This window comes from Stegodyphus dumicola, chromosome 7, assembly GCF_044657685.1.
Source record: "Stegodyphus dumicola isolate Sdum_Otavi_A_Nest chromosome 7, ASM4465768v1".
In the NCBI taxonomy this organism is placed as follows: domain Eukaryota; kingdom Metazoa; phylum Arthropoda; class Arachnida; order Araneae; family Eresidae; genus Stegodyphus; species Stegodyphus dumicola.
In genome coordinates, this window is record NC_140774.1 from 74296053 (window position 1) to 74322776 (window position 26724).

At 31.0% G+C, this 26724-nt stretch overlaps 1 protein-coding gene across 3 annotated transcripts in view; it reads right to left on the minus strand.

Annotated features, from left to right (window-relative positions):
- The window catches only part of LOC118205417 (dual specificity protein phosphatase 22-like), a 288792-nt gene that overhangs the window by 10971 nt on the left and 251097 nt on the right, over positions 1-26724 (minus strand). For 2 of the 3 annotated variants that reach the window (XM_085820462.1, XM_085820461.1), the window contains exons 3-5: positions 14295-14411; positions 11355-11479; positions 10747-10918 (exon numbers count right to left, since the gene is read on the minus strand). In XM_085820462.1, the coding sequence (XP_085676588.1) occupies positions 10747-10918; positions 11355-11479; positions 14295-14411 (414 nt within the window). Of the gene's footprint in view, positions 1-10746; positions 10919-11354; positions 11480-14294; positions 14412-18974; positions 19911-26724 lie in introns of those variants that run through there. The other variant, XM_035377705.2, reaches the window with a different exon arrangement.

A 26724-nucleotide genomic window follows, 5' to 3' on the forward strand; every position in this document is an offset into this window, starting at 1 on the left:
GGACAATGATTAGCTAGTATGGTAATATATCCTAAATGCATTAGACCTACCAATGGCCGAGCACTTAATACTGCTGAATAAATACAATTACACCTGAGTTTGACCCAAGTGAACAGAGTGGCTGCATGGTTCATTTTCATGATTTTACCCATGTGTAATGTGAATACGAACTAACTTCCATCAGAAAGTTCTGCACAAAGGCATCCCTCTCCTTAGGCAGATAGATCTCATTTGCCTTGTCATACACAAATAACTTAATTTAAGCATATTAGGGATCTTTCTAGGGTTATTAGAAATCCCATGAATGTTCAAGCAGACACTTCCCACATTATTACACTGCCACCATCTGCTTATAGAATACTGATTTAGGATGACGATCCATTGCTTTATGAGATTTTTGTATTATTAGTATAATGGACTAAAGTTATGATGCATATGCTCAGAATACATGTGTCCTGTTTTCTTTGCTCTGGTAATGGTAAAACTTTTAAAACTGCAATCTGAAAACTTTGCATTTTGCAGCTAGGCAGCAGAAAGCATTGAAGGCAGTGGCTGTTAAATTCAGGCCTATTATGTTTTGATGAACAGTCTTGACTGTAGAAACATCTGTATGACTTGTTACAAAGAGCTGTCTTATTGTCAGGTAATATGTGAATAAGTCGAGATCTACTTCAAGCAGCTACTGCTGGTTTCCTGTCAGATTCTTTATGATTAATGCATTTTTGCTGAATTTCATATATTTATAGTGACTCTTCCTAAAGTATAAACAAAAATGCCCAAAACTTTGGCAATTAATGAAATTGAATAACCAGCTCTGCAAGCATTTACTGTTTGCAGGTGATCTTACTTATATTTACTACTCGTACTTTAATATGTATCTCTTTCTTAACATACAAAGCTCTGATACATATGCTATTCATTATGTATGTGAACTTTCTACTAGCACTGAGGGGGCGAATTCTTGTTGATCTACATTTTCTCATCAAAACATACTTCCCTTCTACTCCCACACACATTATGTTTCCCTTCTTAAAATGCACTTCTGAAAAATCATACCTACTTTGTAGAGACAATGTAATATTTAAAAATTACATCACAATACTTTAAAATTAAACCCTTTTTATATCAAAAGAATAGACTGACTTAATTTCAGTTCAGCACCTGACACAAATTAGGCAAATCTGCTACAGAAATATTAGAGATGATTTGAACAGTATATTATGATGCCTCATTATCAAGAAAACAAGTATATGAGTGGTACAACTGCTTTAAATGTGGGCATTGTTTTGTATTAGCTGAGAAATGCTTGGCGACAGAGCGGAATGTTGGCTAATGGCGCATGCGCCTCCGGAATTGGCACTGAAATATATTCTGTGAAAAACTTGATTTTGTGGTACATTCGAAGTTGCGATTCATATGTTACGCTGTAAGGTGGAACCTAGCGCCTGAGTGTCGCTATGGAAAATAAAGATATTTAAACTGTGTAATGTGTGTGGAGTTATTTTATTATGATATACAGTTATCAACGGGAAATAGAATAAGTCATTTCAAGTTTGTGGCCGATCAGAGCCGGAACAGCTAATGAAGTTATGAGACTGTGAATTTACTTTCGGTTTGTGAATTAAAGAATTACATAGGATACTTCAAGATTGAAGTTCTGTAGAAACAAAAGGGTAAGTACCCTCCTCCTTTTTGAAGCTCATTGTACCATTTTGAAGCTCTTTATTTGTTTATTGACTTTTGCTAATTAAAATGTCACTAAAGGAGATATTAGCGAAAAAACATACATTGAAAACGCAGTTAACAAAGTTAAAACAAAAAATTGCGGACGAAAATGTCCAAGGAAGTGACTTGGAAGTACTAAAGAATAAATTTAAAGTGTTTGAGACAGAAATATATTCTAATTTCGATTCTTTGTTCGGGTTATGTACGGAAGAAAGTATTGATGCTTATGTAAAAGAGAAAGAAGAGATTGACGATATTATCTTAGATGTAGAAGTTGAATAAAATCGTAAATTAGCTAAACTTTCCAAAGAAATTAAAACGGATCTTTCGGTTTGCATGAATACTGAGAACAATGTTAAATTACCCAAAATTAATTTGCCAACGTTTTTGGGTAACTTACATGAGTGGCTTTCATTTAAAGATATCTTTTTAGCCAGTGTTGATTCAAATCCTAATTTAACAGATGCAGTCAAATTATAGTACTTAAAATCTGCGCTAAGAGGAGATGCTTATCGTATTGTGCAGTCAATATCCATAGTTGACTCTAATTATAAATTAGCCTTTTCATTACTAGAAGAAATGTTCTCTAATTACCGTGAACGAGTGTATGCTCATCTGAGACGATTTATGAATATGCATCCTATGCAAAATGAGTCTGTGTCAGCAATATTAAACTTAATTGACATTACAAATGAATGCGTGAGATCATTAGAAGTTTTAAATGAGTGTTAATGGTTTTTCTTCCAATGTATTTGCATACATTTTAGGGCAAAAATTAGATCCTAATACCAAAATATGGTGGGAAAGAAAATTAGAGAAAGAGAATTTGCCTAATTTAACAGATCTTATAGAATTTCTTAAAGATCATGCAAGAACTCTCAATGCTTCAAATAGCTACACACAAAAAAACTAACACACACAAAAAAAATTACACATAGAGTTACCACTGTTGTTTCTAATGCAAATGAAAAACATATGCAGAATTCGTGTAGGTTATGTAATTTGAGCAATCACAAGCTTTTTAATTGTCCCAAATTTCAGAAATTAAGTGTAAAAAAAAGGGTAGAATTTGTGAAAAAACATAATTTATGTTTTTGTTGTTTTAATTTGCACAGTGTGAGAAATTGCCGTTCTAGTTACTTGTGCAAGAAGTGTAAGAAAAAACATAGCTTTCTCTTGTGTTATCAAAACAAAAATAATTCCATTGGCACCACAGTAGAAAGAGCAGACACTTTAGATCAAGAGTTGGGTGATCAAAACAGCAATGCGTTAAATGTACACGCACCTGCATTTCAAGCTAAAACTCAAAGCGAAACCTTTACAGCCGCTACGGGTACTAACAGTGGGAAAAACGCGATTTTATCTACTGCCTTTGTATTCATTGAGACTAATGATGGAACTTTAATTAAGGTGAAAGCATTATGTGATAGTGGAAGTGTTTCTTGTTTTTGTACCACTGAATTAGCGGATATACTTAATTTAAAAAGGGAAAAGACAAATATTTCGGTTTGCAGTATATCAGGTATTTCAACTACGATAAAAAGAAAAGCAGTTGCCCTTAAGTGCGATCAGGAACAAACGTATAAAAGAAAACTAGAGGTTTTGGTAATTCCAAAAATATCAGGTTTAACTCCCGCAAAGTTTATCGATGTTAGTAACCTTGCGATTCCTGAGAAGGTAAATTTAGCGGATCCGGAATTTTATAAACCAGAGAAAGTAAACTTGTTGCTCGGCGCAGAAGTTTTTTATGATATGTTACGAGCTGGTAAAATCTATGTTCCTACCACAGTCTTGATGTTACAAAATAGTGTGTTTGGATATATAGTTAGTGGAAATGTAAATGATTCACGGAGAAATAATTTATCGTATTGTGGGTTAATAAATGATAATTCAGAGAGTGAACTGAAAATGTTTTTCGACCTAGAATCATTAGGCATTAAAGATGATCCTTATTGTCATGAGGAAGACAAAGCATTGGAAATATTTAATAAGACAGTTTGTTTTAAAGCTGGTCGCTACGAGGTTACTTTACCTTGGAAAAGGGACTGGAGGGAATTAGCTGATAATTACCGAGTAGCGGAAAATAGATTAAAAACTCTTGCAAAGCGAATGAATTATGACAAAACACTGTTTTCTACATATAGTGAAATATTAGATGATTATCTCAAGCAAGGTATCATTGAAAGAGTGTCAGATGGAAATATACCTATCGGTAAACCAGTGTTTTACCTACCACACCAACCGGTATTTAGAGAAACCAGTGCTTCAACGTAGACTAGAATAGTGCTTGATAGCAGCTTACATGAGTTTGGGCAGCTATCACTGAACGATTGTCTATGGACAGGGACAAATTTAAATCCTAATATGTTCCATCTGCTAATTAATTTCCGATTAAATAAAGTTGCAATTTCAGCGGATGTAGAAAAAGCATTTTTTCAGATTGCTTTGGCAGAAAAGGATCAAGACGCAGTGCGATTCCTGTTTGTGAAAAACACACAATTAAATGATCTAAAACTAGCTACGTATAGATTCAAGCGCGTAAATTTTGGGATTAAGTCAAGTTCCTTTTTGTTGGCTGCAACAATTAAAGAACACATCAGAAAATATCGAGATGAGCAGCCAGATGTATTTGAAATACTGAACTCTTGTGTTTATATTGATGATTTTATTACTGGACAGGACAGTATAGATGAGGCTCTAAGCTTATCGCGTAAAGCTAAACAAATTATGAGTGCAGCAAATATGAACTTGCGTAAATGGGTATCCAATGATCCTGAGCTGATGAGAAAATGAGAAGAAGAAGAGTTCGAGATGCATCCACATAAAATCATTGACTCAAACGAGACACTTAAGATCTTGGGAATGTTTTGGGATACTAATGAAGACAGTCTGAATATAGACACAGACAGTTTGATGGAATTCCTTAAGAATAAGCATGATATGAAACGGTTCATCTTGAAAACTGCCAGGAAGATTTTTGATCCCTTTGGGTTAATAACTCCATTTACTGTTAGACTTAAATTCCTGCTACAAGAACTTTGGGTTCGAAAATTGACATGGGATGATGAACTACCTACAGATATCTGTCAAGAGTGGGCAAAGTGGTGCTGTGAGTGTCATCATCTAAGTAAAATTGCAGTTCCAAGATTCATTTTGAATCCCGAAGCCGATTCCATAGAGATCCATTGCTTTTCAGATGCCAGTCAGAGGGCGTACGGTACTGTTGTCTATGTAAAACTGTGTACGCAAGAAGAAATTTTTGCGAGTTTTGTCGCATTAAAATGTCGTGTTGCACCTGTGAAAAGAATTACGTTACCTCGTCTTGAATTACTTGGTGCATTACTAGCAGCCCGTTTAGGTTCTGGAGTGAAAAAAATTGCTCGATCAAAAGAAATCATCAAGAATATTTTATTGGACTGATGCCAAAATAGTGCTATGCTGGATTAACCTTTTCGCGACGGTGCACCTTTGTTTAAAATGCTCGTGCGGGACGGAAGAGAATCGAAGGCAGTCACCGTACAGGACGGAGGTTTTGCATCGTTAAGCCTAATTTTATAACAAAAATCAGAAAAACAAAAGTTTCGCTTCTAGCATCGTAATTTTTGGTATCATTTTAGATTATTACTTGAGCTCTTATATATGTTAAAATTAGCCCTTAAAACATTTATTTCTTTATTTTACATGGAAATATACTTAAAAAATTGCTTATCTTCCATAATACTTTTCGGAAGAGCTATTCAAATTATTCTAAAGTTTTAATTGATAAAATCCATCAATAAAGTTTAAAATTATTAAAAAGAACACAATAAAGACTATTTACAGTAAGAAGTAACAAAATTTAAAATGAAAACGAGCGTGGTAAATTTCGAAGCACAGAGAAGTATCACCTTGTAACTCTTAGAAAAAGTATCACTTTTTAACTCCTTAGAAAATGAATCGGTACTCTCATTTGCGTTAGTAAATGGTTCACTAACCATACTAGGGTATTCTTCCTCTGATAAATAGCGCCTCCTTCCCGTCATAATAGACTGGAGGTGAGGCTTTCCTAAATAAAAAAAGAAGGAACGGAAATATATCTGAAGGCAATGCAAAACGTAAAAAAACTCCGCACAGTAACCCTAAAAGACCGTACAAAGTAGAGGAAAAAAATAGAATAAAAAAGGAATTGGATATAAATCAGATACGAGAATGTTTTCATTCAGCGATTTAAAGAGCCGAGCTGCGTTTGTTTACATTACGATTTCCCCCCTCCCCAGCCACAGCTGACAAGCAAAATACCAAAAACAGCCAGAATATAAACAATCTGAAGGTCAGAATACTAAAACTACGTTCAGTTTAAATGTAATGGACACAGAGTGCCATCTAGTGGCTATTAAAAATTGTTTCAGCTTAAAATGCATATCTGCACTGCCCGTTCACTTGGCCAGTTCTCCAGGAGTGCACAGGTGAACCGCCCGGGCCTCACATGCGTCCGTACGAAATGCATATATGATTCGCCCGTCGCGAAGAGGTTAAAGGTACCAGTACCAAATGGAAATCTTTCATCGCCAACAGAGTTAACGAGATTAGGAAGTTAACACAGCCAACAGAGTGGTTCTATTGTTCAACAAAAGAGAACCCAGCAGATGTTATGACGCATGGTGTTCAAATTGACTTTCTTGTGAACTGTTCCAAATAGTGGTCATGCTGTGACTTTCTAACACGCTCAGAGATTCCTCGTCAGGACTTATCATTTGAGGTAGTTGAAGAAGTGTGTCCAAATGAACTTAAAAAGGACAATGAACTGCATAACGATTCTAAGTTAGTTTTAATTGCATGTAATGAACCAAACCTCTTAAATGATGTTCTTAATTTGTCTTCTAATTATACTAAACTTATTCGTATTGTAAGTTTCATTTTCAGGTTTATCCATAATCTTAAGAACCCTCAGGTAAGGAAGTACGGAGTACTTACTTTAGAAGAGATAAAGAATGCTGAGGTGTATATTTTATTAGAGGCCCAAAAAAGTGAGTTTCGTGAGGAAATGAATCAATTGAAAAGAGGTAAGCGTGTAAACCTCAAAAGTAAATTAGCATTACTGAATGTGTTTCTTGATAACATGGGGCTAATTAGAGTGGGTGGACGATTGTCCTATTCGGACCTACCCGCTAATAGTAAACACCCTATAGTTTTACCTAGTAAACATCGTTTAACTTCTATTATTTTAGAGCATTTTCATTTGAAGTACTTCCATTAAGGATCACAATCACTGTTACATCAGGTAAGACAAAGGTTCTGGCCATTCAATGGCAGAAATAATTGTAGAAAGATCATCTACAGATATGTGACATGTTTTAAGAACAAACCCACCACAGTTCAACAAATAATGGCTGAGTTGCTCAAAGAGCGTGTCACACCATCATACCCATTTAACATAACTGGTGTTGATTTCTGCGGCCCATTTGCAATAAAATTTAAGAATCAACGTAAGGGAGTTTTGAACAAAATTTATGTCGTAGTATATGTATGTATGAGTACAAAAGCCATACAATTAGACTTTGTGACAGACCAAACTAGCCAATCTTTTATTTCAAGCTTAAAACGTTTTTTCTCTAGAAGGGGAAAATGTACTAGAATAATGAGTGATAATTCTAAAACCTTTATTGGTACTTACTAGTGTAGAACTCAAAAAATTGCAAAAATTGGTTGAGTGTCCAGATGAGAATTTAGCGAGTTTTTATACCACTGAAGGTGTAGAGTGGAAATTTATTCCTCTAAAGTCGCCAAATTTCGGCGGAATTTGGGAGGCCGGGGTTAAATCATTTAAGAGTCATTTGAAGAGAGTTATTGGTAATCAGTGTTTAACTTTAGAAGAATTTTTAACTGTTTTAACTGAAATTGAAGGAGTATTGAACTCAAGACCTCTTACTCCAATTTCAGCTGATTACAATAATTTTGAAACTTTAACCCCAGGTCACTTTTTGGTTGGTAGACCTATCACAACTCTAGCTGAGCCAGATTTATCCAACATAAATGAGAACAGACTTTCTAAATGGCAAAGAATCACTAAGTATACACAAAAAATTTGGAAATTATGGAAACGTGATTATCTTAATAATTTACAAGAACGTCACAAGTGGAAATTTTTAAAGGATGACGTTCAGTTGGGAACTCTTGTATTAATAAAAGATGAAAATTTGCCTTCGACCAAATGGTTAGTGGGGAGAATAGCTGAGGTTCTTCATGGTAGGGATAACAAAATAAGAGTAGTAACTGTAAGATTGCCTAATCAGCATTTGCTGAAACGAAGTGTTCGAGATATATGTATACTTCCTGTAGAATGATGGTTTATTTCTATTATAAACTGGTATTTGTTGTAATAATTTGAATGTATATTTTTCAATATTGTGATTTGTTATTGTGAAGTAATTTATTGTAGTGCCTTTATATTTACATTTATTTAAATAATAGTTTTGAAATTGTGAATTTCAACGCCGGGAGTGTTTTGTATTAGCTGAGAAATGCTTGGCGCCAGAGCGGAATGTTGGCTACCGGAATTGGCATTGAAATGTATTCTGTGAAAAACTTGATTTTGTGGTACATTCGAAGTTGCGATTCATGTGTTACGCTGTAAGGTGGAACCTAGCACGTGAGTGTCGCTATGGAAAATAAAGGTATTTAAACTGTGTAATGTGTGTGGAGTTATTTTTTATTATGATATACAGCTATCAACGGGAAATAGAATAAGTCATTTCAGGCATGAAAGTGTTGAAAGATGAACTAAAGATAGAGTGCCCTTCAGTTTCAAAGAATGAGAAAAATGTGGATAATTTTTTTTTTTTTTTTTTTTTGTAAGAGCTGATAGATGCATAACAACTGAGCAACTTTCTGACGTGCTTGGCATAAACAAAGAAAGCTGTAAGTTAACTTAAATTAAAAATCTGAAAGTTAGGAAAGTTTGTGCTTGATTTGTGCCTTGGATTTTGACAAAACAGCAAAAAAAAAAAAAAAGACATGATCCATATAGCAAGTCTGCACAACAATATCTTGCTAAACATTCAATTGCAATTCACCCACCATATTCTCTCAATTCATTGCCAGTTAATTTTTTCCCTTTTTCTAAAGATTAAGATGATCATGAAAGGATAGCAATCTGAAAATGTTTTGGATATAAAATATTAGGCATATTTTGTGAATGACTAGTTCCATTACCTAAAACAGTGTTTTGATGAAACATTGGAAAAATTATACTCCTCTGGCAATTATTTTGAAGGAGATAAGTTTGTGAAGGACAGTAATCTTTTTTCTTATTGATAAGAAATTGTCCAGTTAATAAATGGGTGCACTTTGTATAAGCCAAACATGCTGATTGAAGTTTGGAACGATTGATAGTTATCTTTTCCCAAAATGAGATAAGAACAAACACACGCTTAAGTGTGAATACCATATGCCACCAATGTTGGGGCCCCTGTATAACATGTTAGTGAAAAATCTTCCAAAATATTCTAAACAAATTAAGAAGGAAATAAAGCTTTTAGTGCTATCTATTGATAGGAAAAGTGAGAAGCTTCTGAATAATCAACTTCTTTAACCCTTCAAACTTTTAATGTTAAAAATTTTAAAAAAATGTATGCAATTTTTTACCAAAATTGCTTCAAAAATTGCATACATTTTTTACTACATATTTCATATCTACATGTATTTAAGACTTAAATTATGTAGCATATTTTTGTAACCAATATTTTTTAAATATATATTTTATGCTGAAAAATAAGCTTTAATGAAAATAAATTTTAAGAATAATCATATAGAGACAAAAATCCTGAAAATAAATCTTGGTTAAATTACAATTTGCTTTATGATGAGATCTGATTCCTCAAAGAAGTTCTTTCTTTCTCTCTCTCTCTCTCTCTCTTAACGCTAGATTCTAAAGAACTGTCTGTTGATGGAGAAATGCTTTTCACAGAGCATTCGGGGGGGGGGAGAACTGTTTCATGAGAATGGTTTCTCTTTCACAATAATGCTATATCACATGTGGCAGGTCAGGCTAAGGAAGTTTAGCAGAAACTACCAAGGCAGTAGTAATGAGAATAATCAATATTTATACGAATTACACTAAAAATTAAGTGTATGTGGTAAATTTTAAAACAAGATTCCAGGCAAAGTCCTGCTTTACATTCTTTGCATCAAATTCCAAGTTTCTTTGCTAATTTGCTTGTGAGTTGCAGTTTTGTTTTGGACCAAAAAACAGCACATTGTCTGCAAGGCTATTTTTTATGGGATTATGAGGTATGTTGTTTGCAAAATGATGAGCTTTTAATCTTAAGGGGTAAAGAAAACTAGGTCTTCCAGGTATACCCCATATATCTATGCAAGTCTGAAAGTTTAGGCAACATTAATTCCATTTCTTGATCAAAACATAATTCAAGTCTAACAACTGTAGAAAATGGGGAAAAAACAAGATGCATTTTTAAATAATGAGAAAAACTGCAAACGCGTGAAAATCACAAGATGAGTAAATTTTATTATTTTCATGTTGTCTGTAGAAATCATAATGTTATCTATGGAAATCATAGATAAGCAGTGGGTTAAAAGGCTAAGTGAATAAAAGAATTAGTGTTCAAGACATTACTAATGACATAACTTGAATGGCCAAAAATGAGAGAGATGAGGTAAAACATGTGCTAAAAAAATAAAAGAAAGGTTTTATTTAATATATTTGAGGTAATTTGTGAATTTCACAGAAGACAATACTTTTAGGAAAGCTACAGTGTTTTATCTACTGCTCAGCCAATATCATACATTACTAAACTATTAACTAAAATCTAATACACCATAATTTTCCGACATGCTTAAAACACAGGAATCTAACATATAACTAATTGAACATTTTGTAGACTATCAATAATATATAAAACATTACATATTTGCAGAAATAAAAACATCCTAAAAATTAAAATTATAATACATTTTACATTTTGTCTTTAATTTGAACAATTTTATGAGATATTAGTTAACTTGAAATTATTATAATATATGTACCTCAGTTAATCTCCGAAACTCAAATTGGTGCAATTGCTTTTGAAATCCACAATTGGGATTGGCTATGCTCCTGGCTCCTCGTAACACTTTTAGAGAATCTTTGCACGACAGTGATGTAACAGACATTAGGTAAGCTGCTGCTATTGTGACACTTCGGGACACACCGGCCAGACTAAAAATAAATCTGATGCTTAATAATGAATACATGCCACACACTAAAAGTATAATTTATACACCAAAAGAACATATGCTTTTAAATAATCCTTATACTCCACAATTTTTATATTGAAAAATGTTAACTATTAAAAAATATTAATAATATTTTTTAAATTATGATTTGTATCTAAATTATTCCAGAGATATTACATAAGATTTTTTAGACTCTCCACCTAAATCTATTTTTGAACTTCTTATCTGTAAAAGTGTTAATGGCTTTTATATTTTAACTAAAAAAAATCTATTGTTTACTTATTAAAAAAATTATCAAGAAAGTATATCACTTACAATGCTTACAGGAATTTTAAGATAAAGTTTTTCTCAAAGTAATAAATTACAAGAAATAAAGTTAATTTATAATATAAGTATATCAATGTATCAATAAGACATACCAATGTATCAGCACCCCTCCCCCCGAAGAACGAGCTCTATGGATGAAGTCATTGCATCGTGAAAAAAATTGAGTAAGATTCTGACCTGGAGTATCTGCAGCTTGGATGCATAGATATTCTTTATCCTGAAACAGGAAATTTATGTTGATTTAATGATAAGGAGTGCAACTAAGTTATTGAAATTCTTATAAAACTCAGCTTTTGAGTATCACCAAACTTATAAAAGCTGTTATTCAGAAATTTCCCTACTTTAAGAAAAACCTATGCACTTTTTTTTCATCTGTTTTTATTCAGGGTATCCTTGAAGTCATGAAAAATTTAAAAAGATGAAAAACTTGTGTAATAAGTAGAAACTTCAGATTTTTCATGCTTCAATGGATACCTTAGGAAAGTTCACTGGACATTAAAAGCTACAAAGAAGATAAGACTGGTAACATTTGCCTGGTCTAGTCACCAACACGAGTCTAACTTCCATGTCCCTCTTTGTTTGTAGCAGATGACTATAAGTAACACATTCAGTGAACTTGACACATTACATAAAATCATACTTTTAATACCATTTAAGCCTCTTCCTTATGTCACTGATTGAAATTAGACATCACTTGTATGTCTTAGCTATATGTACAATTTTTCTCATTTATATAATATTACGGCGTTTCTATCTCAACATTTCAATTTCAATGTTAAGAAATGAGTTATGTGTGTGCATGCATTTTAAAATTTATAATAGCCTCTTAAGTCTCCTTTTTGATTCATTATTTCTCCTTTCTATCTTAAAATTCATGATATGCTTGTACTAAATGTTTCTCAGCGACATCATTTTAAAATTAATCTATGTCCTAAGCTTCTTGCATAATGCTAATGATGCATTATATTTATATAACAGCAAAAGTGACACTGAAATCTTTTATTTAAAAGCAATGACAATTCTGCAACTCAAAATTATTAACCGACCAAGAAACAAAATGGAATACAACGTTGTTATTCTTAATTTAATATTAGTATCAAAATTTATGAACTTTTCTCATGCTTCTGTGCAGAACAAGCCATTTGCTGCCTCTCTTCTTTACATTTGAATAATTTCAGTACATATATAATTATGCTTCAATAAATCTTGATTCACATCTATTCGCATCAAAAGTCATGACTCACTTTTTCTATGTTTTTCAAAGATCTTTCCTTTGTATAAAGAACAATGATCAGTCAATAGTATATTTTTTATCAGCAGAAAGCTGAACAAGGTGCTGATTTACAGCCTCATCTGAATTGAATGTTATATCACGAAAGAAATTTTGAAGATAGCGAAAATTTGAGGGCACAAGATCAGGCTAGTACGATACACATGGCAACACTTTTCATCCAAACTCCAATAATTTTTGTGATTAAGACTCTTTCAGAGCTCATTAACTGTACTGGAAACGAGAACACACACAAATTTGATCATGTGACAAAAATTACTGGAGTTTGGATGAAAAGTGTTGCCATGTGAATCATAATCACCTGATCTTGTGCCCTCATTTTCACCTGTCTGGCTCTCTTTAAAATTTCTTTTGTGGTATAACATTCAATTTGGAAGAGGCCATAAATAAGCAACTCCCTCAACTTTTCGTTGATAAAGCTAGGTTCTTTTGTGAATGAAGAATAACAAAGCTCATTAAAAGAAAGCAAACAATCATTGAACTAAATGGGCAATATACTGAAAATAAAGCACCTTTGAAGAACACAGAAAAAAATGTGATGTGATGTTTTAGACAACAAAATACTTCTTCAGCACCATTTATCACCTGAGAAGTTTGATATATAAATCTGTAGAAAAAAAAAAAAAAAAAAATATCTAAATGAAAATCCTTAATTTCTGATAGTCCCTTAATTCTTTTATTTAATTTCGCTGTCTTTCCTTTCTTTAAAAAAAATAGTAACTTTTTATAATAAACGCTTTAAATTTGGTCATTCCAAAATTAATTAATTTTTTCTTAATGGCACATTTTCAGTTTGTAAATTTTAATATTATGATTGGCTTTAGCATTATGTTTTTACATTTCTGCATGATTCTGATCAGGTAAGAATGATTAATTTGTCATCATTGTGTTTCTACAACTTCAAGTCTAATGACACAGATGATTCATGATATCAGTACTGGAGATGGAGAAAAAACTCATAATGCTACTCGCTTTAATATTCACAGTAAACTACTTGCTTTAATATTCATTTTATTTGAGTTCACTTTAACAAACACATGGCTTTGCTATCCAATAGAACTATTTTTCATTATTTCTTTTGCATTAGATCTTAAAAACTATAGGTGCAATTTAGAACTTTTCCATGCAAACTAGAAGATTTAAAAAAAAAAAAAAATTACTTTGTACAAATTATGAAGTATTTCCAAGTTACTATTTTACAATTTTATTTTTTTGCACAAATACTAAATTTTTTAACTGATGATGTGTAGTTAAAAATATTAAAATAAAAACAACTAGTAGACTTAAGCAATAGGTCTTATTTTATGTATAATAATAATTTATTCAAGGCATTACAAACATTGCATTTGACTCAATTTAAAATCATATAGATCTTAGTATTGAACTGTATAATGATATGATACCAAATCACAAATTTATTATAAAATTTAAAAAAAAAAAAAAAAACTTATTTCCCATTTTAAAATTTTAATTAGTATCTGTTCATGTAATTTAATCAAAACTGCATCAGTCTTACATATTGATGTTTAAAGATATACAATAAGAAGAGCAAATCTTGAAAATTTTAGTCTCAGGATGACTTCTGCTATAATTATATTAATAAACATTTAACAGTAAATTTCACAATATATATATATAAAGAAAAAAAGATACTTTAAGACAACAAACACAGGTGACCAAAATGCAAATAAATTAAATACTACAAAATACATATTATGATCACCTAGACTGAAATACTCACATCATGAACTTTTTTTGCATTATCATGGATGGATATTATATGGGTGATATTATTGGCTCGGAGCTGTTCCTGGTCTTTTGCATCCCTGAAGTTGCCAACATAAAGACCAGGAAGAACCTGAAAGAGAGATAAATTATCATCAACTGCAGATATGTAGAATAGAAAAATGTTACTTTATTTTTTAACCACGCAAAATTAGTAAATTGACAATTGCAGAATTATGTAAAGATAAATGAATACTTTATAATTCATTTTATTAATGCGATATAATAAGTATTATTTTTTAATATGTAATAAGAATTAAATCCACAATTTTTATTTTATATCCATTACAAATTACATTTCATTAAGAGTACAGGAACATGGGTATTTTCTATTTTCTTACGTACAAAACAAAACATATTTGGGAAATTTATTAAGAAATATCACAAAATAATTCAGTGAAAAATGATATATAGATTAAAAAAAAAAGTGTTACAGCAATAATAATAAAAGAGTAACAGATTAAAAAGACAAAATAAAAACTAGCCTTTACAAAGCAATAACAGTGTTATTTGTATGAAATTTTAAATATTCTTTATGGTGCCTCAAAAAAATCTTTACCTGCATTTTACTGCTACTTCATAAAGGTCACATAGACAGGAGATGAATGGATTTCTATTGTGTGATTTGTTCAGAAAAAATAGTATTTGTCTTAAAGGAAAGTGTGGAACAGAAAACAGTCAAAAGTTACTTTCAAATCATTAGAAAACTAAGAAAATTTTTAACTACATTTGTGACCTTTAATATAAAGTGACCATACATCTCGCTTTTTTGGAAGACTATCCCGCAGATTTTTAAATATGTCCCACTTTTTAGAAACCATCTGCATTTCTTATTTTAAATGTACTGCAAAAATATATTACCTATTATTTGTTATTTATTATAGTAAATATAAAGAAATAAAAAATGCATAAATAAAAAAACACATAAAATGCATGCAGAGTAAACTATGATAAATTAGGTGATGTAATGAGTTAGATTTACTCGGTGGTGTTTGATCATTAACATTACGTCTCGTCAAGGAATATGTATTGTTAACGGAGGAACAGCATTAGTTGAAGAGCTTTTTGCTTTCCACACCATAAACCACAATCAAAGTTTTAACTCAATTGATTGTATGTCGCAAATGATTAAAACATTGTACGACAAAAAATTTGCATGTGCAAGGACAAAAACCAAAGCAATTATTTGTAATGCTTTTTCACTATATTCGTTTTCACAATTGCAGAAAGAATTATATAAATGCACATTTATATCCATATATTATGATGCTTCCAACCACAAAGATTTAATATTATTTCCCACAACTGTTAGACTTTTTGATCCAGAAACAGGAATTAAAATTAGAATATTAGATTTTGTTTCATTGCCGGGTGAAACTTCACAAATAATTTTTGATCCAATAAGTACTGTTTTAAAAAATAATAATTTGAACAATAAAATTATTGCCTATTGTGAGGATAACATGCAAATTTTGGCAGAAAAGCTAGATGAGGCATCAATAACGTTTTTACGAAACTTAACGAACATTTGAAGCAATAAATTATTGGGGTAGGTTGTGCAGCGCACATTCTACACAGTACTATTAAAACAGCATCTGACTTACTTCCAGTGGATCTTGAAAATATCACTGCAAAATTTCATTCGTGTTTTTATATATATACATTGTGCATGTTGACAGTTTGAAGAATTTTTGTGAAAACGCAGAAATCAAATGTGAAAGAATTATTGGTTACAGGAAAACACGATGGCTAGCTCTTTTAGCAGCTATAGGAAATATTTTTAAAATATACAAACCATTAAAATCATACTTTTTATCACAAGATAAATGTCCAAGAATATTGCAGCTCTTTATTGAAAATGACACATCACAAATTTGGCATCAGTTCGTCCACAACCAAGCTATATTATTTCACAATGCTGTGCAAGAATGAAGATGCAAATTATTGAAGGGGACAAAATTTCAATTACGGAAGTGTCAAATGAAATCAATAATTTAAAAACAAAATTGTGAGAAAGAATTGATAACGATTACGTTCCTTTAGTTATTCGAAAGGACATCACTAGGTTGGAAGAACAAGGTGCCATTAAATGACCTGATTTTCCAAAAGAAGTCTGAAATTTTTATAATAACTGCTTGGAATATCTTCAAGAACAGACAATTCAATTCGAGGATATTAAAAATTTTCATTGGGTGACATTAAAAAAGGAGATTTAATGGGAATATGTGGAAAAATCTTTTTAATATATTAGTAATTTTCCGAAAAATAATATTTGCGAAAATGATCTTTTTGATGAGGTGTCATTTTAAAATATATATGTTACTGAAGAAAAAATTAAATGCTCGTTGTCTGCAAATGTGGAAACAGACCAAAAAAATGGACGGAGTTATTCCTTCATTTTAAACAAAATAATATTCCTTATAAAAATATTTTGAAAATTGTAGAACATGTGCTCAACCTTCCAGGAACAAATGCAGCAATAGAACATGTTTTTTCTAGTATCAATAAAATATGGACAATTGAAAAAATGCAGTTGAACATTAAAACTTTAAAATATGTATTAAGCATAAAATATAATTTGACCAATTCATGTGAGAAACTTCACGACATTTTAATAAATGATCTGAATCTATTGCAAAGTATTCACTCAGATAAAAAATATGACTGTGAAAGAAAACAATATTTTTTAATAAAATTTTTAATTAATTAAAAAACATAATATTCAAATTATAGTTTTTTACAAATATTTTTATAGTTACCAATAGTTAATAATAAATATAAGTTAAATAAATAAAATATTAAGTAAGTTATTTGAATTAAATAAATAAAATATTAACTGATTTCTTTTCAATTTAACTGTGATTTAATTTTAACAGCTATAGTAGTTGAGTTTTTACAATCTTATACTTTTACTATTTTAGTAAGTTTAACATCACTTTTTTTTTTTTTTTTTTTTTTTTTTACATTGCTGAAAGCTACAAACCAAGGGCTCTCTAGAAGGGATAATTTCATACTTTCAGGAGGGCAATCTGATTCGAACCAAGGCTCTCTGGTACGGCAGTCAGAGTAAGTAGACACTATCACATCTGGGGGACAAACTGAATAATTATATACATAGAAATAAATAGGTTTTAAATGTAATAAAAAATACAGTTTATTGTGAATACTCAGGCTTACTCCAGGATATTCCATAACTAACAGAGTAAACTAACAATTTTCATCATCAATAATAAAAATATTTCAAGACTTTATATATAATTAAACTTCAAGACTTTACATATCATGAACATAGAAACGTAAGTCTAAAGCTTTGAGCTGCTTAAATTAGTATACTAAAGTATGTTATAGGTATTTTTAGCTATAACTCATTTTGAATAGTAGTTATAAAAAAGTTAGTATTTAAAATGTAAGCAGTCACGATCTAACTTTCCTTCCCAGATTCTTTAAATAGTCATCTACACTTTAATATCTGATTTTATTTAAAATTATCACATAAAGCTTCCAGAAAAATATATAAATCATCAGCAAACTTGTTTGTAATTGCATTTAAGGAAGGAGGAAATCACTGTATAAATTTCCCCAATGGGATATTACAAGAGGGAATATAATAAACCTGAACAGGTTAAATATTTCATTTTAATTTAACCTTTGCACATTTTCAAATCTATAATTACTTTCATGTTCTATGGCTATTTTATAATATGGAAATTTATTGATAAAGTTAATTAGGAATGAAACTGCAAGAAAAATATCTCCAGCCAACAAATTTCACAAAATGTTTCTCAACTTCTTACAACTGTTTGAATAATACAAATTCAAAATACCATAATATTTATTTCAAAACCTGAACAATTAAAAAACACAAATAAATATACGGAAAGATATTCATATTTTGGCATAATAATAAAAAAATTAAGACATTATTTTACAATTAATAAACAGAACACTTTATAATAAGAAATGATAAGAATAAAATGAGAACAGGGGTGTAGCTAGAGGGGGGCATCTGTCCCTGGGCGCAGAATCCAAGGGGCGCCAAACTGATGTTACGGCATTTTAGAATTAAATGTTTTCCATCCTTGGCAAGCAATAGGGGACGTGAAATCTTCAGTTGTCCCTGGGCGCTGAAAACCCTAGCTATGACTCTGAATGAGAAAGCCTAGTTTATGTTCCAAAAACCACTTATTTTATTTACTGTTTTGAAATTAAGGATGTAAAAAAATTACAGAATCAGCATTTTGATAAATATAGCTCCTTTCAATACCATGCCCTGATATTAAAAATATGATCCATTCATTCCTAGACAATTTCATGAAATATTTATGCTAATATGAAATAATACAGATTCTGTTATACAAAATTAATAGATTATGTTCAAGATGAAAAATATCTTTATTTAATAAACTTCTCTTGATCCTCTCCAGCAAAAATACACTATCTGATTATTATATACTTCACGAAAAGAATATACTTAAATTAAAGAAACTAAATAATTTGAAAAGTATATGTTCAGGACTTTTTAATTTTTAAATTAACAAAATGATTTTTACTTTTTTTAATACAATGAATTTAGCTCAGTTTTATTTTAAATATTAATTATTACTGCACAGAATATACTAAATACCAGTATACTTACTTTATTCATCCCATTTCCCATGACTGGTCTGTAACTAGTGTAACAGTGGACGTCAAAACTTTACAGGAGGAAGAAAATAAATAGCAGTATAATTTAATTGTTTATTATTCATTATTCTTTTTAGCAAAATTCAACTGATTGTTCAGTCACAATTTTAATTCTACAACACAAATTTCGTTGCATCTACTGAGGCCTTTGCAACAATAATACACCTATATATTTGGTTGAGCAAAATGCTGATTGTTACTCTATAACACTTCAGTTAAGCACTAAACTATGCAAACATTAACACTGGACGTAATGGAACTGGCATAAGCACATTTAATATAACAATATATATATATATATATATATAAATTATATATGCTTCAACAATAATTTTACCACTTACAACTGCATAAACAACAGTGATGGTATGTCTAGAGCTCTAAAGAAAAATGACACGGAACAATTGGAGGGAATCACATTTTAACTATTACAGCATCATGGATTTACTTAGGTTTCAAAATGTTTTGGTTTTGTTGTATCTGTAAAACTCTGTGCAGCGCTTTCATTCTCCCTTAACAATAGCTCTATTTTCTGAATGAAAATGGGCATTGTTTATTCATTACAAGGTAATGTGGCATGGTGAAAATTATCAGAAAATATTTTCTTTAAATCACAGTGGAATCTTCCCTTCATCGATTCTGTAAGCAACAGTCTACACATTTACAGGACAAACCGTTAGTATTGATTTTAGAGGCGTGCTGAACTTTATCTTAACTTACTGCACCCACAAAACTGATTTTTTGCATCCAGAAAGTAAATCACAAAATGCCAGACAGAGACTTCAAGAGATTCCTACGAGTTTATCCTCAACTAATCCGACGGGGAACAGATTTCATCCTGACCTTGAATTTTAACACGAGAATTCAGACTAGCGGTTGATTGGTTCTTCTCGCTCTTATTCGAGTCTTCTCGCGCAAAGACGTCACAGGCGCGAGAGTTACCGTTTTCCTGCGTCCCGGGATAGTCCCAAAGGCATGCGCGTTCTCATCTAATGCGGCACCATTGGATGTTCTGCAGGGGTTTTATTCTGAAAGTTCTTTTAATATCCCTCCTCCCAAAGTAAATGCCCCTTACCAGAATATGGGTCATGAAGTTATTTAATCAAATATTAGGTTACCAGCTTGATATGCAGTTAAGTTTCATGAGTAAAGGGATTATGATAAATCCGAAGTGTTGAAAATTATCGTATATGAATTCAAACATTATTTCAAAAGGAGAGGGGAGGAAAGCCACGGGGAGACAAAGCTTTTAAATCTAAAATTTTCTTCGGGGTGGGTTTAAACGTTATTCCAGAGTAATAACATTTAGCTTTATGGGCTGTCAACAGTAGATTCACGCTTTTTAAGAAGAAAAACGAAATATTGCATCATTCTTTAACACAATTACCTAAAGTCATTTTCACACACAAATTTTCTCTGTCACGAGCGAGTAACGGTCCCAATGGGGCTTTTCGTTCGTTTGCATCCATCAAGGTATTAAATGGGTATGTAGGTATACAATGTGTATTGAATACAGTTCTGTTTCCTCTTCTGAAGACAACTCTTCTAATCCCATGGATTTACAGATGTTATGCAAGAGCGAATACGTGAAATGTATGCATAAAATAAAAGTGTTGAGATTGTATACATTTATTATATTTTAATTTTCACGTATATTAATTTTTAAAACTTTTTAATAGTTAATTCCTTTGAGGAATTACACTGCAATCAGATTTATATTTTTTCATATCCAGTATGATTCTCTTCTCAACATAAACATTTTTAAAAATTAAAATATTTAAAAATATAAGAATTAATGTAAATATTTCGCTTCTCTCCTTGAATAACGATACTTTCTTTACTTCGTACAAGGAAGTAAAAGTAACTAGTCAGTTAAAAAAAAAAACTAGATCCTTATATTTCAGTTATATAAAATCCCAAATGAAAAGTATTTCCAATTCTGAAAGCTTCGCCCACTTTTTCCTGCATTCTAAACATAAAAAAAGTATTAAAAATACCAAATATTAAAGGAAATACGTATTGCAATTTAATAAAAAATAAAAAAAGAAGGGAATTAATGGACGTTTTGAGTCTTTACATTACTACAAAACTGTTGGATATTAATATTGATGCAAACGATGGCATACACAAGAAGTGTAAAATTTTGCTATTGGTTTGTTATTAAGGTATTTGAAACTACTTTATTTATGATACTCATAGTAGAAATCATCAGCTGCAGAAAAATGTTGTTCATAATAAAATGAGTTTTTAAATGGTTAATTTAACGCAGTATACAACAATGCTTTTATAACATCTCTGATAAATGATGGGTCTTTATTTCTAGTTGACTTAAGTAAATGAAAAATCTATTTAACATTTATTTCTATTGGATGCTATTTTATCGAAACGGAAAAGAGAAAAATCCCATCAAGGTATTAAAAAGAGATATTTTAACTAGTTTAGTTATTTTATTGCGGTGGTGTGTGTGTGGGGGGGGGGATAAGTAAGTAAAATTAGTGGAGCGGCATAGGTTTAAATAGTGAAAAAATTGTCGAACTTTAGCTATTTGAGATTTACAGCAACAATTTCGCTGTCAAGGATTTACATGAGCAATAGTAATTTTTAAGTTTCTCCGTCCGCCATCTTAGAATTTAAGATTACAGTCTAATATCTTTATATTAAAATTACCTAATCGAAGAAATTATCGATAAAGTTTCAGAAAGTAATAAAAAAACTAAAAAATGTAGAAATTATAGGATTACAAACGAAACTGCGGTCCGATCTTGGTATGCAGATTTCAGTTTAACACCTGAAAAATATAAGTAATTACGATACTTCTACTAGTTCAAGAGTCTTCCAGAAATTAAATATAGTATAGAATACTCTAAAGTAAGTAAAGTCTTATGATTAAAAGAGGTGTTTAAGACTGTCAAATTAATGATAAGGGAAAAATATCTGATGTGGACATCACATGACTTCCTTGTACGGCCTTTTAAATTATACAGATTTTTTCCTGCATTTTATTAAAACATATTTTCTCAAATTTCATTAGAAATAAATTTCTCATTCAGTTCTCACTTTGCGTCAAAAAACTCAAAGCCTCTTCATAAAAAATTGTAAAATAGAGAAAAACATAAAATAACAAATACAGTTAAAAACAATTTTTAAGATTAAAATTACAGTTTCTACGCAAAAGCAAGCAATTCGGCCAGCGAGGAAGAAGACATATTTTTCTGTGCACAAAACTGAAAGCTTACGTTTGGTTCCCCCCCCGTAAAATGACATTGAAGTTGGTGCACATACTGACTTAATTCAATATTCTACTAAGAATTTCAAATGGCGGCCTCGTTAAGCTTAACACCACTTTTGAATTGTTGATAATTCTACATCTACTGCATGCAGAATAACTAGCGACATAAAAACCTTAGCCGGAACATAAGAAAAACATAATTAAATCACTTTTAAAGCAAAAAAATGCACAATTTATCAACATATAAGAATAAAAACACTAGGATGAGATAGAATGAGTATATTCATATATATATATATATATTTACATACGTTGTGGGAGGCCGATTACAACTAAAACGGATGTGCACAATTACTTGATATAGCAGTTCCACATACAAAATTTAAATGTTCTAAAGCTCGTTTCTGAGTTATGCGACATACATACGTACGTACGTACAGACGTTAGGAAACAAATCACTTCTGAATCCATTTTTAATCCATTTTACAATTCGTTTTAGAAAAAAGATACTATTATATGTTGCTTTATTCTGTCTGTAAAAGTAACTAGTGTTGTCAGTTTTAAAAAATAAATCCTTATGTTTCATTTATATAAAATCTCAAATGAAAAGTATTTCCAATTCTGAAAGCTTCGCCCACTTTTCCTGCATTCTAAACATCAAAAAAGTATAAAAAAATACCAAATATCAAAGGTCACGGAAAAATATCGTACATATGTCACGCAAATACACATGCAGATGTCCCGTACAGAATGTCACAAAATCACGTACAGATGTTACTCAAAAATATCGTTCAAATGGATTTGAGAGCAGTGAAAATGGATATTTTCATTGAAATATGATATCTGAAATTCTTTCGCGATTACAATACTTCCTTTCTTTCGTATAAAGAAATAAAACGTGTATAACCAAGGTGCTAGAAATCTAAGCGTTGTTAGTTCCTTAAATATTTTATTCTTTTCCTTTGAAACTATCATTACACTGAAGGAATGTTGGTATTATAATGGAAAACTATATTGCTAAAATGCATTCACATTTTATTATTCACATCATAAAAGAAAGAACTACCAGTCATGTAAACGCCTAAAGCCAGAAGGTAAAACATCCACAGAACTCCTGTCCTATCGTGCTATTTACCAATTCCTGAACTCTGTCTTGCCATGATGATGCGCTTGAAAGCCGTCGGGTTACAGTAGTAAATTAACATCACGTAGAGACCAGTCCTATTTTCTCCATTGAAACAACGAGTCTTATTTTCTCCTGCGCAGCAACGTCTTACATAATTTAGTTTTATTTAATAAAAAGACTTGGTTATAACCCCTTTCTCCATTGAAATGCACAGTGACGTGTTAAATAATTGAGTCTTATTTAATACAAAAGACTTAGTAATTTAAGTTGTAACTGTGCATTTATTTCATTGGATTGCTTGCGAATTAAGCTTGAAACAAATACGTCGCTCAAATTACAACTTTTTTTTTTTTTTTTGCTTTGCCAGAAAACGTAATTCGTTTAATTAAAACAATAAATGTTTCTTTGAAGTATTTAAAAAGCTACAGGAAACATAGCAGTAACATGAACATGTACTTCATAATTAATTAAATGTTTTTTGTATAAGTTTTTTATTGAAAATTACAGTTATAAATCAATTAAATACTGGAAACATGTTCTACATCAATTACAATGGATCAAGATTACCATTTAATTGAATGGTGTTTTCACACTATACGTACACAGAATTTCTTCAAAGATGATTTTGTTTCTTAAATTTAAGAGTTGGGGGAGATCATTTTGCAGTGAAACAGTTGGCATCGATAAGCAATAGAAAGCGACCTTGTGTAATTTTCTAAAAGAATTTGTTTCATATTCCCCAGGTTCAGCGAAACGTATCTTAATTCAAAGTTCTCGTTTAGATTTTAGCGTAGGATGACTTCGCAAAATAATTTTGCATGAACTCTGAAGTACACTAATATTAAACTTTCTTAAACAGAACTAATATTTAAAACATTACCACAAAAATTTAAAAAATAAACAGCAAAAATATATGAAATTTAGAGATTTGTAGAAAAACAAAACCTGATATTCGTGAAAACTTAGAAAATTCTCCTCCAAAAATTCGCGAGAGTAATCTAAAAATTTAAGCCGTAATAAAATTTTGCATTAATCTTAACTACTTTTGTTCAATCTATAATACTATACTATGTAAGATCTCGTATAGTTTATTAGCAGTTATTTTTATGTTAATTCACTTTCCTGCCCGCCTCATTTCCAATTTCCTGCCAGAATGTAAATTCCTAGCTTGCGTGATATTCAAATGAGGTAGAAAGGTGAAAGTATTTAAAGGGAGGTTTTAGACAGTAGAATCAAAGCGTGTTTTGCCTGTTGAAGGCCACATTGCTAATTTCAATCCTCTTGAGGGTAGCATTCAAGCGGTGTTGCGTTATGCTCGCCAAAGCCATAACTGTTGGCTATATTTTGTAAGCACGAGTGGTGCTTTCTATTATCTTTTATTGGTGTAAAATAAAAGGGTCTTTTTATATCGTCTTCTCTGTCTCTGTGGTAGTTGTCAATAAGTGAGCGATAATTTATTTATAGTCTTTCTAATCCTTTTGTACTATTAGTATTATTAAAATGCTGATAATACAAATGTATTTGGTTGTCCTTTTATAGTTGTCTTTTACTTTATAATTCATTAAACAGAACTTCAAACCCACATAAAAATAGCCGTATTATCGAAATTTTCAAATTCTATACTAATTGCACTGAATTTACAATTAAATACATTTAATGCAATTATAGCCTTCTAAATATAGTGAGTTAACCAAATTAATAAATGGGAAAAATTTGCTTCATTTTTTCGAAAAATTGCCATATATATTTTATATAACTTCAGTTTCATGCTAATTTTATAAAAACGTTTAATGGTATTAATAACATCTCCAGGCATGTAAAAAAAATCTGCTTGCATTTCACACAGAGAACAAATCATTATTATTGCTCTTTAATTAATTAAGCTCTTAATTTAAGCTTGAGAAGGCAAGCCAGACTTTCTCGTTAATTTCACACAGAAAACAAATCTTTGATTAACTGTGCTCTTTAGGCAAGTCAGAATTTTCTCGTTAATTTTGAACGAGAACAATGCCATTCAAAAACTAAGTATACGTACCAAGAGAAGAGACATCTTGTCTGTCTATAAATATCAGTTTCTGTGTTCCGTTTAGCTAATACGTCACTGCATCTTTTGATGTCATTTGTAGTTACAAAGGATAATCTGCGTTAGTTATGAAAACTAATGGATATGTTACTCTGAATTCTTGATACTTCTGAAATTTTACAAAAGCCTATTTCCCAAAGAAAATGTTTTGTTTGCGCTAGAAAAATCTATAATCCAGCTTTCTCATTTTTTTCTGCATCATTTTAAGAACGCAGTAAATAAAACGAAAAGTTTTTATTAACAAAATAAAAATATTTTGAATACATTTTAAGTTTCAGTTACTAAATCTTATCAAAAACTGCATAAGGAATGATAATATTGCAGAGGAAAACGATTCAAGTTTACGTTTATATTCTACTTGAAATCTAAAGTTTGGTACATTTTGGTTGGTCACGCTTTGTAATTCAAATATACTGAAAATTAAGGATTCAATTTTCAGACTGAAAATTAAACAACATACATCTTCTGTTTATAGATTTTCTATTGAGTTATTCATATTCATTTTAATAATAATAAAAATAATGTAAATTCGTACTTCAAGTAATTAAAATAGTGAAGTCTATGCAACCCAGTATTTGTAACAGATTCATAACTGAAGTCTATTCACGTACCGCATAAAATTGTTTTGGGAGCTGTATGCGGCACACAGGCCGCCAGTTTGAGACCGCTGATCTACGTAGTCTGGCCAATTGCCCATTCTGGAAATTATTGTCATTCCATGTGGTGTAAAGGTCTCACAAATGTTTAAAAAATACATTGTTTATAAAAAATTAAGTAATTTAAAAATGATATACCGCATTCAGCCGATGTTTTCTACTTAAAATGTCATTCTGAAAACTGCACTTTACATATCCTACCATTTAAAAAATATGGAGAGGATCGAAGTCTCAATTCTTAAGCTGAAAATATAACCAAAGAAAGCTACTACACAACGACTATAATGGGTCGGTTTTATAAGGTATTTTTCTCTCTCCTTTCTGCATGCCTTCGTGGTGCAACGGTAGCCCACTCGGCGCGTATTCGAGCGGTCCAGGTTCGAGTCCCGGCGGGGGGTATTGCTCATTTTCATGTATTCCTGCTTCAAAAATCCTAATGACTGTACAGTTCATCAAAATCTTTGGTAGAAAAGGAGAAAGAAATAGAGTATTCTATAGTAAACTAAGCAATAACAGCATTAGGAACATCTTTTATTAACTGCAATAAAGTTCAAAACGGTCACAAAAATGATCTATTTAATATTTTATATTTATATACATTTCAAAAAT